The 18339-nt window shown below is 41.3% G+C and overlaps 2 protein-coding genes across 4 annotated transcripts; one reads left to right on the top strand and one right to left on the bottom strand.

Annotated features, from left to right (window-relative positions):
- The first annotated feature begins 158 nt into the window (after positions 1 to 158).
- LOC139566901 (E3 ubiquitin-protein ligase TRIM35-like) lies at positions 159 to 4047 on the top strand. The gene has a single exon (XM_071388277.1). It carries the CDS (start codon positions 944 to 946, stop codon positions 2306 to 2308), a length of 1365 nt encoding a protein of 454 aa, XP_071244378.1. The 5' UTR covers positions 159 to 943; the 3' UTR covers positions 2309 to 4047.
- Positions 4048 to 7079: 3032 nt separating this feature from the next.
- Positions 7080 to 17884, bottom strand: LOC139543959 (TNF receptor-associated factor 5-like). Of its 3 annotated transcripts, none has more exons than XM_071350563.1 (11): positions 17313 to 17884; positions 15491 to 15784; positions 13900 to 13963; positions 13481 to 13582; positions 13143 to 13307; positions 12047 to 12124; positions 11159 to 11233; positions 9823 to 9915; positions 9321 to 9461; positions 8668 to 8839; positions 7080 to 8237 (listed from the first exon to the last, which is right to left on the bottom strand). In XM_071350563.1, exons 1-11 carry the CDS (start codon positions 17378 to 17380, stop codon positions 7636 to 7638), a joined length of 1854 nt encoding a protein of 617 aa, XP_071206664.1. In that variant the 5' UTR covers positions 17381 to 17884; the 3' UTR covers positions 7080 to 7635. The 3 variants fall into 3 exon arrangements, with proteins under 3 accessions (XP_071206664.1, XP_071206673.1, XP_071206679.1); XM_071350572.1 differs by having other exon boundaries at positions 15491 to 15730; XM_071350578.1 differs by having other exon boundaries at positions 15491 to 15723.
- Between the last annotated feature and the right edge of the window lie 455 nt (positions 17885 to 18339).

Here is an 18339-nt window from a genome sequence, read left to right as displayed (position 1 = left end):
CAATGTAATTCATATTATTTTATTTTCTGATCGTTAGTTCGTGAGGAGCATAAGAAATCCACAGTCTGTTTGAGATGTACCTGGAGAGATGTACCTTTTTAAATTAATGAACCACTAAATGACTATAATAACATATGGAGAACATTCCTAGAGTATCTTATATTGTCCCCCAGGTGACACCAACTAACCCCTGACACAGTACTTATACTAGCACTTCCAAGGACACCTGGTGTACCACTTTTCCCATCTTTCCACTAACTAACCCAGACTACCCACAATGTCAGGATGCTACAAGTAGATATGAGACCCATTGGTTTATTGTAAATTCTGCACAGATGATATGAGCTCTTGCGAAATACTTAACATTATGTCTTTATAATCACAACAATGGAAAGCTACGAGACAGTATAGCAGAAACGGATTGGATGTTGCTAAATACAGTCTCTTACAGATCCCCCCCTTATTTACATTTGTTATACCTTTTGTCCATATACTTTGTTATAACGTCTGAAAAGAAGTCAGACGATTTACAAGAAATGCATGAGGTCTGTGAACATGTACGTGTGTGTACACAACCGCAAAGACTACAGTGGATGTGCACAATGGCAAGGTCAGCTGCTTCTGGGAAATCAGCCAACAGTAGGGAGTTTGACAGACCTATCATACAGTTCACACACACACATTCTAACGGTTTCCTGTCAACACCCAGAAAAAAAACGTAAAAAACCCCCCTCCTAAAACTCTGTGAAATTTGTTTAGGGCTGCTTGTAATCTTCACTCTCTCCATCTGACTGAAAAAGCAACACAGGAATTATTGGTAGAAACAAAATGATTATTAAGAGAGAACATCCAAAACTGTGACTTCCAAGGGCAGCTGGTAAACGTGAAAGTTAAACAAAGCTGTACGTTTCACTACCTAGTGCAGTGTATCTAGCGTTCTACAATGGCAGCATCTGTCTCTGAGTTGTTGCTGGACGTTCTGGAGAAACTGGACAAAAGAGAGCTGGATAGATTTAACTGGGAGCTGAGCAATAGCAATCTGAAAGGTTTTCCTAACATTTCAAAGGCTCACCTGGAGAATGTCACAAGGCATGCCACTGTGGATAGGATGGTGGAGACCTACTGCGAGGAGGGAGCTGTGAACGTCACAAACATGATCCTAAGCAACATGGACTTTAACAACCTTGCTATGTCTTTAAAGAGAGATCTTCCAGAAGAGGAACCAGCACAGAACAAAAGAATGGAAGAGGGGGAATCGGTGAGTGTGCTGAAGGACAACCTGAGATCTGACTTAACACATCTGGAGGAAAAGCTGGAGAAATGTGAAAACGCCCGAGAGAGCTACGATAGCATGACTCAGCACACCAAGGATCAGCAGGTGGACACAACGAGGAGGATCAGGGAAGAGTTTGAGAAGCTCCACCAGTTCCTGAGAGAGGAAGAAGAGGCCAGACTGGCTGCTCTGAGGGAGGAGGAGAAGGAAAAGGGAATGTTAATTGAGAGAGGCATGGAGAGCATTGATGAGCAGATCTCCTCTCTCACAGATGCCATTGAGGCTGTGAAAGAGGACTTGAAGAAAGGCAGTGAAAAATTCCTTGTGAGTTACAAACGCACCCAGAGCAGAGCCAGAGCCCAACTTGAACATACGGATCCACAGCTCGTCTCCGGAGCGCTGATCGACATCGCCAAACACCTGGGAAACCTGCAGTTCCAAGTCTGGGAGCAGATGCAGGCGATAGTCAAACACTCGCCCATCATTTTGGACCCCAACACGGCTTCCTCTACTATGACTTTGTCTGATGACCTCACCAGCGTGCGACACACAGCCATAGAGAAGCAGCAGACTCCGGACAACCCAGAGCGGTTCACACGGTGGGCAAAGGTCATTGGCTCCGCAGGCTTTGTGAAGGGTTCAGAGCATAGCTGGGAGGTGGAGGTGGGCGACCAACCTGAGTGGAATTTAGGCGTGGCTGCAGAGTCCGTCAATCGGAAGGGAGAAAATCTTCTTGCGTCACCAGAATACGGAATCTGGGCTATACTGAAAAGGGGGCGCAAGTATACAAATGGAATTGGTAAAGCCCTCACTCTGAAGAGGATACCCCAGAGGATCAGAGTTCAGCTGAACTACGACAGGGGGGAAGTGGCTTTCTATGACCCCAAAGACAATACACACATCTACACTCATAAACATAGGTTTACTGAGACGGTCTACCCATACATCTCTGTTTGGAAGATAAAAGACGCCAGCAACCGTGATATACAGATCTGCCCATCAGAGGTGTCTGTGACAGTAAAATCATATCAGTGAGGTATGTGCGCGTGTTGGTGGGTGTATCGATCCAATCCTCTCTGATATTCACAGGTGTATCTGCTCCAATAGTGTAAAACTCAGAAAGGCATGTGTATTTATGTATTAAATTGTAGATTTCAAAAGGCTTATACGACTTTTCTCTAAACCATCCCAAACTATTATTGTTCTGTATAAGATGTCTGCCCTGTTACATTTCAAATATTGTTGTAGTTTAATAATTGTTCACGTTTCATGTCCAAATCATCCTAAAGTGTCTGAAATTCCTAATGTAGATCAATTAAGTTATACTTTAAGATGCTAATATACGGGATATTGCCTTGTATTGGTGTTGGGTCACAAATGCTAAAAAGTTAGTTAACTATCCCTTTAAAGGGGAAATCCACAGCTGAAACAATAACAAAGCAGTCTCCTCTGGGCCTGGAGAAATGTAACCACTCAAATTCATAGACAGAGCTATGGATGCAAGGACGGCTCATCCAAGATAACAAAACATTGGAGGACTTCTATATTAGTGATATATATACATGTTGATTCTTGAAGAATATAACGTATAAATGCCATGAGCTTGGATAAACTGTTGTACTCTATCAGAACCCATATACAAGCTTATATTTTGGGTTCTGATGGGGTACGACAGTTTAACTATAAGCTCATGGCATTTATAAGTTATATTCTTCAAGAATCAACAGGTAAATATCACTTACAATATCATTCCAAATTGGATGTAGCAACTGCAGATTGCCCCTTTTTAAGTTTTCATTAGGTATATGTTGATAGTTCAACATTTTGTTTTATTCAACCACAAGATCTGTGTGCCATGTCTACTTGTACTTTTTACTAAACATTTACTTTGACTTCCAGCACCGGTTGAAAGATAGTCTTATAATTTTTTCCCAAATGTTCCAATCTGCTGTGCTGAACTTTCTGTATGAGATGTAAGAGGTTTACATACATGTTTATATATTTGCCTTCTTTATTTTTTTTTCAATTTAAAGTTTTATTAAGTTTTCAAACAACCAACCAAACACATTCCACATTCACAGATGTGACAGACTTAAAAAAATAAAAAATAATAATAATAATAATAAAAAAAAAAAAGAAATGTTATATATATATATATACATATATACATACCTACATATACATACATACACACAAATAATAATTATAACAAAATTTAAAATGTAGAACTTGCAGCAGCACTATCAAGGTTCTTATTTGCTATTTCCAGCCTTAGCTGAGATGACGAGCCAATGATTAGTTTTTAGATTTTACAGCACCTTACACAACACGCATCTGCTCACCTCCCCGATCCCCCCATTCACTCTGTCCAATTTGAGATATAGTGGAGTAGTGGAGACCAGAGTCTATCAAACTTGGGCTGTCTCTTGTGGAGGTCATAAGTGAGCTTTTCAAGAGGGAGAAAGTCAACAATCTGGTCAATCCACATTTTAAATGTAGGAGAGGTACTAGAGGCCCACAATAGAAGGATACATTTCTTAGCAAAGTATGTAATGGTCATGAGCAAATTTTCTCTGTCAGGATCAAGAACAAAGTCCTGCTGGGCATTAAGAAGATAGAGACACGGGGTCATATCAAACTGTACATCTAGTATTTTCTGTGCAGCAGTATGTATAGATTGCCAAAATCTGGCAATCTCTCTACAGCTCCAAAATACATGCATATAGGTTCCACTTTCAGAGGTACATCTTTTACAGTTAGGAGAAATGTCTGTTTTCATTTTATGGAGTCTCAAGGGAGTGTAATAAAATTTGTACAAAAATTTGTAATTCGATTCTTTCATTTTTACATTAGTAGAGGAGCAGTATACCCTGTCGCAAACCTCCGCCCATAACTCATCACTGATAGTCAGACCAAGGTCCTTTTCCCAGATTATTTTCAAAGGAGTAAAGGAGGAGCCTCCTTTCTCAGAAAGGAGTCTATAGATATAGGATATTTTGCCTTTAATGGATTGTGCTGTGACAAGAAGGGTTTCAACTTCGTTCAACTGAGTTCTAAACCTCCTCTTGGAAGTAAATGAGGAGATGACATGTCTAATTTGAAGATATTTAAAAAAATGGGATCTTGGCACATTGAATTCACTGCAGAGCTCTTGAAAGGATTTCAGTGTAGTGGTCTTCTGATGAAATAGGTCTGAAAAGGTCCTGATTCCTAGAGTATGCCAAAGATTAAAGTTGGCATCCCTCAGGGCTTTTGGCAAGTCTGGGTTGCCTACTATAGGCGAGTGAGAGCATATTTGGGAGGAGATGCCCAGGTATTTCTTACAGTCCCTCCACGCTAGTAGGGTGCTGTAAATCACAAATGGTTTGGCTATGTTGCCCACTTCACTAAAGTTATTAATGAATATAGTTGAGCTTAGTGGCAATGAACCACAGGATTGGGCTTCTATCTGGATCCACGTTGACTCTTGTCTGTTTGTGATCCATGTTAGCATGTTGCGGATTTGGGCAGACCAGTAGTACAATTGAAGGGAGGGAAGGGCAAGACCGCCCTTAGATTCAGGTTTCGATAGAGTGGAGAGCTTGATCCTAGGTTTTTTATTGCCCCATATAAATTTGGTGATGCTTTGGTTAATTGTTTTGAAAAAGGAAGCTGGGAGATAGCATGGGAGCATCTGAAATAAATAGTTCAGTCTAGGGAGGATGTTCATACGGATTACATTAATTCTTCCTACTAAGCTAATTGGGAGGGAGATCCAGGTTTGGAGGTTGTTTTTGATTCGATCCAGGAGTGGAAGATAATTCTCCTTGAAAAGCCTATTCAGATCTGGTGTTATGAATATCCCAAGGTATTGAAACCCCTGTGTCTTCCATTGGAATGGGCATAGTGTCTTCATAGAACTGGTGAGTGTAATATTGAGAGGGCAGACAGTGGATTTGTTAAAATTTATCTTATAACCTGAAAACGTGCCATACTGAGCAATTGTGTCTAAAATGGGAGGAAGGGATTTCTCAGGGTTGGATATGTAGAGCAAGACATCATCCGCGTAAAGCGAAATCTTGTGCTGCAGGCCGTCTGCAGGAACACCTGTAATACTTGAATTGCTCCTTATCAACTCTGCCAGAGGCTCCGCCCCCAACAAGTAGAGCAGGGGGGATAGCGAGCACCCTTGTCTTGTGCCCCGTCCCAAAGGGAATCTGTCAGAGTTCAGTCCGTTAGTAGTCACCATGGCATTTGGATGAGGGTATAGTGATTTGATCCATTTAATAAAGTTTGGGCCCATATTGAACTTTTCTAAGACTGAGAACAAAAAGCTCCACTCCATCCTGTCGAACGCCTTCTCAGCATCCAGTGAAGCCAGCAGGACAGGGGTCTTCTGTGCGTTTACTTGATCAATAATATCAAAAAGACGGCGAATGTTATCAGAAGAGTATCTGTCTCTAATAAATCCAGTTTGGTCCGCTTTTATTATTTTGGGAAGAAGAGTGTTTAGTCTTTTGGCCAGCAATTTGGTAATTATTTTGTAGTCGAAATCCAACAAGCTTATGGGCCGGAAGGAGGAGCAGGATAGGGGGTCCTTGTCTTTTTTGAGCAACACTGTAATGCGAGCTGTGCGCATTGAGTCTGGGAGAACTCCGTTTTTGCAAAAATCCTCCAGCATTGGCATGAAAATAGGGCTAAGCTGGGGCCAAAAAGCTTTGTAGAACTCTCTGGGGAATCCATCTGGGCCTGGGGACTTGTTAGGTGGCATGGAGGTAATTGCCTCCAGGATCTCCTCAGGAGTGAAGGGGGAGTTGAGATCTTCTTGGTCAGTCTCTGATAGTTTAGGTAGCGAGATTCCCTCTAGGAAGGAGTGGAGTTCTGCTTCCGTGTGTTTTCTCTCAGAGGTATATAGTTTGCAGTAAAAATCATGAAAAGTTAAATTGATCTTTTTTGGGTCTTATGTGACCTCGTCCTCTGCTGTTCGGATAGCCATAATTGTACGCTCTGACTGCTCTTTTTTTAATTGATAAGCAAGCAATCTACTAGGCCTATTGCTATACTCATGGTATTTCTGTTTAGTAAAGAAAACTTTTTTTTTAATCTCCCGAGTATAGTCCAAATTCAGTTTGGCTTTGGCTGCTTTAAGTTGACTCCAGGAGGTGCTGTCTGTGGATTGTTTATGTACTTATTTGCCTTCTTTAAAGTAGAACTTGTTTCTGTAGTCAGACAGAATGACATGGCTGTGAAAAGAAAGTGTCATTTTGACAAGACTACGGTCGAAACGTGTCACCTTTTTGAATAAACTAGCACCATGGATTCATAAATAGGGTTGTGGTCCATTAATGTGTGTTGTTACTCTTCCCTTATTTTTAAGGCTGGGATTCCATAATGGAGCAGCACATTAGACAGCCGGCAATGCACCATTTAAAGGCAATTTCTTTCGCATAGATCACATTCATTTCTTTCGCTTAGTGCGCTGCTCTATAACGTGCCTCGGATTGAATCCCAGTCTTGGTATTTCAGTATTTACCCAAAAGACCACAGCATTCCCATAGAAATGTATAATGCATACCTGTATCTGATGTATCCTTTGTTATGCATTGGTATCCCATTATGTTTTTACACGAAAGCTCACATAATGTTGCTTTACCGTTAACACATACAGTACAGTCGTAAGATACAGTACGTAGGAAAATGTTGCAAAAGATTGTTCCCCACCAAAAAGTAATGTTATCCCACAACCACAGTCTACATATTTACTGACTGGATATGACATGTGATGCTCATAATTGTTGTTATGCATGTACCACAAAATGTAAGGAAAAACGCTTGTAACAATTTATTCATCAATGGTAACACTTTATAATAACTTTCAGGAATAAGCATATATTTTTTTACTTTTCACATTTCTAAGAATTTAAATAAACGTTCAACATGTACTGTATATTGGCTTATTCAGTAAAGGTATTATAAAGTGTATGTTAATTACATTAATAACTTTTTAACAGCTGTCCATTAAAATCCCTGAGTTGTCATTAATTAACAATTAATAGATTGCGTGCTCTCTGATTGTAGGACTTTAATCCAAAAATATGATTCAATATAATATCTGTGGGCAGCATTAACAGTTGAATCCTCAGTGAGCACATACAAGCAGTCTGCAGACAAGGCTAAAGAAATACAAAATGTAAATACTTCACTGCAATTTCTGTATTGCTTTATCATTTAAGTATCTGGGAGAAAAATGCATGGACTTGCTGACACTATTTCTGCAAGCTTACTTTGCTAAATGTGGAGTACAGCTGAGGCATTGGCCTGCACTGAGCTTTGTAACATTAGCTGTTTTTGAAATGATCTCAAACCAGTTCTTTAAGGCCCCTCTACAAGTCCTCCAAACCGCTCGTGTCCACCTTGACCTTAACAAAGAGCGTATCGTCTCTCACGTAGATGGCTTTTTTGGGCGTCTCCAGCTGGGCATGCGAGGCAAAGCACTGGAAACCAGAGGCCACGTTGGTGGGGGCGCTGGCGGTCGCAGCGGCCGAGCCGGGCCGGTGGAAGCTAGTGTTTTCCGGGTCGGGTTTGAAACTCATAGTTAGGTGGTTGTTGGTGCCGCTCTGATCCAGCACTGACAATGACACCGGCTGTCTGAAGGGCCAGGGCAGGAGGGGGTCGAAGTCGCCCCTCATGAGGACCACGTAAAGAGACAGGTGGGTGTCCCGGCCTGCCCCGTCGCCGTTCAGGTAGGCCCTGGCGGCCATTTTGTAGCCGCTGCGGCCCGTGTGGAAGGGCGCGCTGCTCAGGCACGGTCCCTGGCCTCGTGCCCCGGCCTCCTTCCTCTTGCGGTAGTCGCGGAGCTTCCAGATGAGCTTGCCGTCGTATGAGGTGGACTCGAGCTCTCTGAAGTGCTCCTCGTTGCACTCCAGCTGCGCCGTGTGGATGCTGAGGAGGCGCGAGTGGCGCATGTAGGTCTCCTTCAACTCCCCTGGGGGGAAAGATGGGCGATGGACTTTTTTATACTTTAATTAATCTACTGGTGATTGTAAATGTCAGTACAATGTTAATTATTTGCTCATAATCGCTTACAAGCCTTAGAGACTTAAGATCATTGGCCTAACACAGTCTTGAGTCTTTCCATAATCTGTTACAAGCCTTGGGAGACTTTAGCTTATTGCCCTAAAAGTCTAGCATCTTTCCAGTAACCCGGGATTGGTAACTACTGAGTTACTTGAATTCTGTGGAATATGCTGCCAAAGACAGAGGCAGTTTTACCATAATTCAAATAACCCAGTGGCAGTTACATTTCCCAAGACCCACTTTTCACACGTCATGGGCTTACTGTCGGTGGAAACCATTATAATGATCTCCAATCCACCTTTAGTTCACTCAGACCATTTAGGACCCCCTCCACTCACCCAGGTGGTCTTTGAGCCCCTCCGTGACGGACACCTGCTGTCTGAGGGCATCCAGGGACGCTCTGATTTGGCCCAGTTCCTCCCGGGCCACACCAGGGCCAAACACACTGGACAGCTCCTCAAGCTGGAGCTGGACGCTGGAGATGTGGTCCCTCTGGTCCTCCAGAGACCTCTGTACAGGGACGTCCAGAAAACCATAACACTTTATTTGCAGTACTACTATTTACCAGGGTAGCGTTCATAATCATTAGGCACCAAACAGAATATTTAATGTTTTAAAAAGTTTTCTGTTGCATGCCTTAATAAACACAATCAAGGTAGTCTCTCCTCTTATGAGAATCTTAACGTTTTGATTCCTATGACCAATGGATTCTATTAAGTGCAATGTTGTGTGAATTAATTATTTCTGCTTTGGTTTCATATACATTAACAGCAGTGTTTCTTACTTGCAGTGTTCCATAAATATTTTTTAAGTCTTTTTAGATTTTATTGAACAGAGAGAAGATGGGGAAAGATGGAGAGAGGTTGTGTCAAAGGGCAGTAGGCCAGATTCATACCTACACTGGAGACATGCTGGATTCTGCAGCATTACCGCTAGACCAGCCAGACCTCTGGGTGTTGTATTGGTTACATGCTACAGTACTGCTTCTTACCTGTACTGCAGACAGGGTGCTGTCACATCGGCTGACCTGCTGGGCCAGCGGGCGGACCACCTCCTCCAGACCGCTGACCTGGTGGCTCCTCTCCTGGAGCTCCTTGTGCCTCAGCAGCACCTCCTGCTGGAGGATTTCCATCTGGCAGATCAGAGGAATGGTCAAAGTTCAACCGTTGCCACCGCACTGGCTCTAGGTACAGCTTGCCCTTTGGCACACTGATCTAGGCACTATAAGGGCTGAACCCTAACTTGAATGTGTGCAGGAAACTCATGTTTGGCGCAAGTCTCCAAAGGGAAGGACATAAGTGTGTGTTCCGTTTGCAAACCTCAAGTTAGGATTTGGCCCTTTTGAATGTTTTGTGACCATGCATTGTCCTTATGATGACTGGTATTAACTTGCTCGTTCAAAACAGCACCAACTAAACATTTGCGACGCTTTCTTCATTCTGAATGCACCCTGGTCCATAAACAGAAAAGTTCTGGGTAGTGATTGGTCCTACCTGTGTCTCCAGCTTGGTGTTGCTCCCCAGAACCAGGAGGATGTGGTGATTGAGAGCGGTTTCCTCGTGAACTTGAACTTGGGCTCTCCTCTCCTGTCCACACAGAGAGAAATAACAATTAGTTGTATGGCAATAGAACTGCCTATCATGTCTAGACATGTTTAAGAATGACATGCCAAACAATGACATACAAGTTATAACACTCATTATACATACTGTTTTGACATTACCCGATGGGTAAGGCTGTTGTTGAACCAAGACAAATGAATATCTGTGTCTTTTGGTTGTAATGTATAGGACTAGTTCATATAAACACCCATTACTATTACTCAACAAAAATATAAACGCAACATGTAAAGTGTTGGTCTCATGTTTCATGAGCTGAAATAAAAGATCCCAGAAATGTTCCATCTGCACAAAAAGCTTATTTCTCTCAAATGTTGTGTAAAAATTTCTTTACATCCCTGTTAGTGAGCATTTCTCCTTTGCCAAAATAATCTATCCATCTCCATTCAGGTGTGGCATATCAAGAAGTTGATTAAACAGCATGATCATTACACAGGTGCACCTTGTGCTGGGGACAATAAAAATGCCACTCTAAAATGTGCAGTTTTGTCACAACACAATGCCACAAATGTCTCAAGTTTTGAGGGAGCGTGCAATTGGCATGCTGACTGCAGGAATGTCCAACAGAACTATTGCCAGATAATTTAATGTTAATTTCTCTACCATAAGCCACCTCCAACATTGTTTTAGAGAATTTGGCAGTATGTCCAATCGGCCTCACAACCTCAGACCATGTGTAACCACGCCAGCACAGGACCTCCACATCCAGCTTCTTTACATGCGGGATTGTCTGAGACCAGCCACCCGGACAGCTGATGGAACTGAGGAATATTTCTGTCTGTAATAAAGCCCTTTTGTGGGGATAAACTCATTCTGATTGGCTGGGCCTGGCTCCCAAGTGGGTGGGCCTATGACCTCCCATGCCCACCCATGTGAAATCATTAGATTAGGGCCTAATTCATTTATTTCAATTGATTGATTTCCTTATATGAACTGTAACTCAGTAAAATCATTCAAATTGTTGATGTTGCGTTTATATTTTTGTTCATTCAGACGCTTTCATACAGACATTCTTGAGACCGTATAGACAGTTCTTATTGTAGTAAATTGTTACAAGGCCATTGTTTTATCACCACATGGCTTCTGTGTCAGCCACTACCCATCCAAGAGGGTTGCATAAGGACTTTGAGATTGTCTGACTAACACTAGATTTCCTTGGGCGTAGAATTGGATTCCAAAGCACAGAGAAAGGGAGAATATGTCCACCAACCCGGACAGAGCAGCCATATTTCTTATAAACACAGTCCGTCTGCACCTCAGGACACTGGTCAGCATGGTCTTCAAGCTGTGTGATAGAGAGAGAGTACATTACAAGCAAAGAGGTGTTAGTCAGAGAGGGAAAGTGAGGGGAGAGTATAAAAAGGTGAAAAGGAGAGAGGGGAGAAGAGAAGTCAGACAGAGAAGGATACATGAAAGAGAAGGGAGATTGGGTGAGAGGTAGAAACAGCAACCAAATTAGTTCTACACACTCATACAGTTTTACAAACTCCTGTGCAGTGTATTATACACTGAGTGTACAAAACATTCTAATGTTGATTTGCGGGGTGCAACTTTTGCACTCAATTCGTCGGGGCTCCACATGGTGTTGAACGTGTTCCACAGGGATGCTGGCCTATGCTGACTCCAATGCTTCCCACAGTTGTGTCAGGTTGGCTGGATGTCCTTTGGGTGGGGGACCATTCTTGATACACACAAACTGTTGAGCGTGAAAAACCCAGCAGCAGTGCAGTTCTTGACACACTCAAACCGGTGTGCATGGCACCTACTACCATACCCCGTTCAAAGGCACTTGAATGGCACACTTACACAATCCATGTCTTAAAAATCCTTCTTTAACCTGTCTCCTCGCTTTCATCTACACTGATTGAAGTGGATTTAACAAGTGACATCAATAAAGGATCATAGCTTTCACCTGGATTCACCTGGTCAGTCTTTCATGGAAAGAGCAGGTGTTTTTAATGTTTTGTACAATCAGTGTATGTAGTTGTTGCAAAATGTCAAGGAATATAGAACATCTTTCTTCAAACAATTAATGAGTATCTTCAAACAATACATTTAGCAAATAAAACAAATATTTTGGTAATATCTGAATATTTACCATGCATCTTTTAATCATCTGCGAGCATTTGTTGGGACACTTGATTTCAACCTCTGGGCATGTATACCTCTCATGTTCCTGGTGGTGTCCGAACAGAAATAATAAGTGATTATTAAGGAGGATTTTCCTTCTTTAAGACTTACAGTATCATATCATAATAGACTGAAAAGAGCTTCATTCAAGTGTTGTCAAAGGCACTTATTGTAGTTGTGTGAACTGTTAAGAGACTGCAGTAAGGGCGAGGAATTCAAACATCTATTCAAGTCAATTGCGCCACCTGTTGGGAGAATTACTGTATGTAATACCCAGACTATGTAAAAAATTATCTTTGGCTAAATGTAGTACAAGGGTTAGAGGGGGAACACAGTTGAAGGACAATCCACTTCCTTAATATGACTTGTGATATGGGGGATAGCATAGAGTTAGCACAGAGTTAGGAAACACATTTCCAGGATACACTTCCACACTCCATTCCCAGGTGGCAGCAACTGGGTCTAGATGGTGAGCTAAGCCTTGATAAGCACATCAGGTGCAGCCAATTAAAGTGATTGTCACTCAGAGAGAAAGCGAGTCCGAGAGAAAGAGAGGAGGCCAGAAGCCCCTCGGCCACCATTTTGTTTGTTTGTGGTTTGGTTTTTGTACATATTTATTTTGTCACCATCTGAACAAATAATAATTGCTTGGACTGGCTGACCAAGAGGTCAAGCAGGAGCTGGCCTTAGACCTAAGTTAATGTAGCAGTGTCCTGGGTACATGCATTCAACACCTAGGTGAATATAGTGATTTCTCACATACTGTATATGCACATCTGAAATCAGGTTACACACCACCTAACTAGGCCTAAGACCCCTAGACATAGCAGGTGCAGCAAAATCAGTAGGCTAGTTGTGTTTTTCGTAACAGAGTAAAAATACTATGTTGAGCCTGTGGACAGTTCAACCATTTTAGAAGATCCCAAATAAACCGCCGGGCACAATGGCAAATCGAAAGTCCTCATATCATAAAACTTAAACCCTGACCTTTGCAAGAGTAAACAAATTTAAGATCAAATTTAAACAGACTATGTTATAAAACAGTCAATTTCTCTGGCATTCACCTCGAGTTGGCAGCATGTGTAAGGATGCTTGCAGTAGTGACAGCGCTCCATACGATAGGAGCAGCTGATTCTGAGGTGCTCCTGCAAATCCTTGCGTTGCAAGATCTCACTGCAGCCTGCATTGGAACACTGCAACGACTCAAACGGACATGCCTGTAGATGCTCCTGAGAAAGAGAGGGAAGGGGAGAGAGCCTGTCATGTATCAAATGTTTGATCACGTTGCTGTCTGAGCATTTGTTAATGAATTACTTTGCAGTCCTGTTTTAGCTATCGTTTCTCTTGTATTTACTACAGCAATGGGTAACATTGGATACTTGTGGTGTCTTGTGGGATTTACCTGCAACCGACATAATGTCATTCTGTGGGAGCAGTTGGGGGAGTTTGTGCAGTAGACTTCTAAATTTGATATCTCCCTTTTGCAGCAATTGTCTTGGAAAACCTGCAGGAAATGGCAACTATTGTGTATCATTGTTTTACATTTCAAGAAGCTCATGATTCATGTTTGATTTCTGTCGGAATTTCAATACAGTTGTTCTTGTCTTACACATGAAGTAGGTTTGGTGTCTTAAAGTTTCATGACAAGTAAAACCCCAAAAATATTTTTGTGTACCAATGAAAATACATTGTAGACATCAGTTGTGTTAGCAGTAAAAATGTACTCTGCAAAAGTAATTCTGAATAAAGTACGCCTAAAGTATTTCTTCATATATTTTGCTTTTTACTTCCCAAATGAACCCGACGGTTTCTTAATCTCACCTCATCAGATTTGATCAAACCTCTGTCCAAAGGACAGGCCGAGGTGGTGGCTGGGGAGTTTTCCCTGCACAAAAGAGAGCATCACATTTCAATATGACTGCTGACATATGCTACCTACAGTATCAACTAACAGCCCTTTAGCTCAATGGGCTAAAAGAGTACATTCAGAATTGTACAACTTCATTAACTCACAAAGCCTCTTGAACAATAAGAATGGGTAAGAGATTATTGTAATATGTAAAGTTGTATTTAAATGAATATGTACACATGCCTCTTGGCAGGTGTAACTCGTAATAGGAATGTGGATCTGTTTGTTTTTAACTTTGCTTTTGTAGTTTTTCCAAATTTCTGTATGTTTTACATTTCCTGGTTCTAATAGTTCACCTAATTTCTCTAATAGTTCGCCTAATTTCAGTTTGACAAAATAAGCAATGTATAGCGTAGAGAATCATTGTACCATGTAAAACTCGGTGAATTATCTTTTTAATAACCAACAATATTGTATATTCAGCTGTTTGCTGGTCTACAAAACCGAAAGTAAAAGGTGCAGAAACAAAACTTATAACAGATCTACCGCTAATTAGACTTTCTTTCAATGAGGATGACAGATCTATATCTCACATTTCTATGTGAATTTGGTCAGATTGCGCATAAAGTTACATATTGTAGCTTTAAGGACTCTTGGAAGACTAGCCCATGGTGGGCTAAAATAGATCCTAATCAAATCAACCATGGGGGCGAAGACCAAAGTGTACAAAAGCTGGCTGCTTGCCTGGGCAAGGACATGTGCGACTGCCTGGACATGGACTGCATGGGCTTCTTCTATACCCCTGCCCCGAGTGCAGATCAAACTGCCACTGCAAACTTCAGCTAACTTGAGCATTTAAAATATATAGATATTTAAAGGCTGAATCAACTACAAATCAACTCCATATTTGGTTTGATGTTGATGGTGATGTGGCAACAAACAAAAAAAAACACTCAGTTTCCATTTCCAATCTCATGGTGGATAAAGTTAGCTGAAGTTTGCAGTAGCTGTTTAAAGAAGAACCAAACCATGGATTCATTTATCCTGGACCATGGACTAATTTCAGGGCGAGGAACCACCTACCTTACATTTAAGTAATTTAGCAGACACTGTTATCCAGAGCGACTGCATACATTTTCATACTGGTTCCCCATGGGAATTGAATCCACAGCCCTCGCATTGGAAGTGCTATGCTCTACCAACTGAGCCACACGAGACCACTTCAAATGATAAAATCCTGATATTCTACTTTAAGTTGTGCTGGTCTGACATCAGACCAGTTAGATTTGCACAATTGAGGGCTGGTCATTTGTCATAGGGCTGATTCCAGTTCGATTTCAGTCAGCTCTGGGAAATTAACTTAAAAAACAGTAATACAATCTTCAGAGGAGAAAGGACCATTTTCAAATAACAAATAGAATTTTGTTTCAACTCCTAGATTGACTGGAATTGAAGTGGAATTGACCCAAAGTCATACCCCCCCCCCTCCCCAAAAAATCGCACTGTGTATATGAACACATAACATGCAGTAAATGGCTGTTTTGTTATCACAACTGTTCTTACAGGAGCCCTTGGATGCAGCGGTAGCAGAAGATGTGTCCGCAGCCGGTTTGGTGTGGGTTGAGAACTACTCCTTTACAGGTGGGACAAACATAGTGCTCTTCCAGGTTCTTCACAAACTTCAAACTGTGCTGCACCGCAGTCAAGTCCGATTCCCATTGTCCCCCCACTCCCGAATTCTGCCTGGAGATTCCTCCGGATCCACTCGGGTCACTCTCCGTTGTTGCCATGGCAACCTGTAGACTGACAGGTGTGTGGTAGATGTTGGACAGTTTGTAGACCTGTGCAAATGTACATCTACAAAGAGTCTGTTAACATTAAAAGGTCCTATTCCAGGAGTCCTGCAATTGACTACATACCTGCATGACTGACATTCAGAAAATCCCATTCAAAGCACTCCATAATGAGATGTAGGCCAAACATTTGTGCATGAAAGTGTTTAGTAAATAGGGGGAGGGGGTTATAAGTAAAATCCCCACATTTTAAAACAAACCTATCTTTTTATGGAGTTTATTCACATGGACTTGTAGCCGTGGCTACATTTGAGTACACAGAGGTCTGGACCGCTGTCATTCTTTTGAATACAAATAAATACATTGTCACTGACTGACAGTCACTCAATTAGAACATGACAGTTAAACATAGATTGGTAAATTAGTTGTTAGTCTAGCCAGCTGAACTTTCATGGCTGAATTACCGACCCGGAACGCAAAGCATGTGCCCAGGGGTTCTGACCTACAAGGGGCGCTCATTAATTCTGGTACTCACTCTAACGCATCATATAAGCATGGCATAAGTCATGCCAAAATGTGTAGACTTGCAGGAAATTGGCTGTAAAACTGCAGCAAATCTGTAAAGCAAACTTATTTGTTGACCTTTTGTTAATAAAATACATTTTCTGCCAACAGATCCCTCTGTACATATAAATGTATAGTTTTGAATTTCCGATGCTGAGTTGATGTGAGTTAAGGTGTAGTGGCTATGTTTGTAGATCGACTGATGTGAATGAAGCTACAGCAAACAATGTGATAATGGCGGCTGGGGTGTTTTGTATTCTTTTTGGGGTTCTCCAAATAGCATTTTTGTGTTTTTAAATAGTATAGAAATGCAGTAAATGAGCTTAACCTGTCTTAACATTTATTGAAATGGGAAGGGGGAGAGAGGTTTCTAGACCTCACTAAAACTCAGACCCTGGCTACAGCCATGCTTGTCGGGATGTTCAGAAAGCCATTCATTTCCATCTAGCCAACTCTGGTGCAGGTATCTAACATGTTTAATATTAAATCAAGCAAATATTCCTATGATTCTCAATAAGCACCCAAGAAGGACCGTGGGTGGTCGGTGCATTGTCTCATCAGAATCTTCCTTTCAGAAATTCCCCTAGCCTAGTGCCTTAGTGCTGGTGAAACCAGCGATTCTACCCCCTCGCAGCCCATGCTAAGGGTGCGTGACAAATCCTTAATGAGACAATGGACAATTAAGATAAACATGGATTATGTTGTATTACATTAACAGTACGAGTAGGCTATTAATTGACGTTATATTGAGAAAGACAAAAAGACGCGACGGAATTATGCACTCTTTGCATCACTACAATGTCGGGGAATCCCCACTGCTGAAGAACAGCGCAATTCACTATGATTCCAATAGATGAAAACATCATGATTATAAAAAAAAAAATGTGAAGACAAAATCCAAGGGAGTTCTGTATTTATATTGTTAAATCAAAAAGGCACACTGAAATTAGTTGTTTGCTTTCGTTATCAGAGCCTAAATAAACAACTGTTGCATTGAAGATCTGAGCAGGCATACAGTGCGTTCTTACCGTGTCTTTAAAAACGGAATGTGCGACGATATTCTTAATTTACTTTTGTAATTTACATCCACATTCATATGGCAAAAACTTCTGCACAGTACGGAGCATGTAGCCCAGGCTATACGTCACAATTCGGCGTCCCGCCAAATTTATATGAGCGGAAAATGAGTCAGGAAGTGAATGTAATGGCACTAATGTTGTGTTCATAGTTCACACCCTTGAAAAATGATCGTATCCTAAAACGCGGTAAAATAAAATGTATGGTTTGCACCTTGCATAGCCTCCCTGAAGCGTTTCGGGGACAGGATGCTGAAGAAATTGTCCCATTTTTATGCATCCATAGGTTTAAAATGGCGTTTGCTAAAAATTTAGAGTTAAAACAATTTGAGAAGTTTCTTAAATTATCACAATGTATTTGAAAATAACTTAACTATAAACTACAATTCACGGAGCTAGTAGGTCTATCAAACCCAAACGTCAGAGTGGTGCTTATAATACTGCTATATTAAAGGTTTTAGCATATGGCAATGTGATGTGGTCGAAAATACCATTGCATACATTTAGAAATGTTGAGCACATTGATACTGCTTTTTAATACAACAAATCTATAATAGAATCATGTAGGCCCTAGGCCTAATAAATCAAGACCACCAAGAAGCACAGCTGATGTTTTTACATGCATGGCGAAATCGAATCATTGGCAAAACTGGTTGAATCAACGTTGTTTCCACGTAATTTAAACCAATATAAATCTATGCCATGATGAATCAACGTGAAACTGATTGGATTTGCAAAAAGTCAACGTAAGGGCATTTTTTTTCACCCAACCTTTAACCTAAATCCAATGGCATGGTAACATTTGATTTAAAGTTGCATTCACATTTTGACTAATACAGTAAACCAAATGTAAATCAAAACTAGACGAACTGACGTTTGTGCCTAGTGTGGCGGTATTATTTACATATACCTATGCTATTTAGCTCTTTACTACTTCATTGCATTTGTTTAGAATTATTTCACAGCAGTTACATTGAGG

Source organism: Salvelinus alpinus, chromosome 2, assembly GCF_045679555.1.
Source record: "Salvelinus alpinus chromosome 2, SLU_Salpinus.1, whole genome shotgun sequence".
NCBI classification, from domain to species: domain Eukaryota; kingdom Metazoa; phylum Chordata; class Actinopteri; order Salmoniformes; family Salmonidae; genus Salvelinus; species Salvelinus alpinus.
The sequence above is the reverse complement of the archived record's forward strand: the minus strand, read 5'-3'. Positions and strand labels throughout refer to the sequence as shown.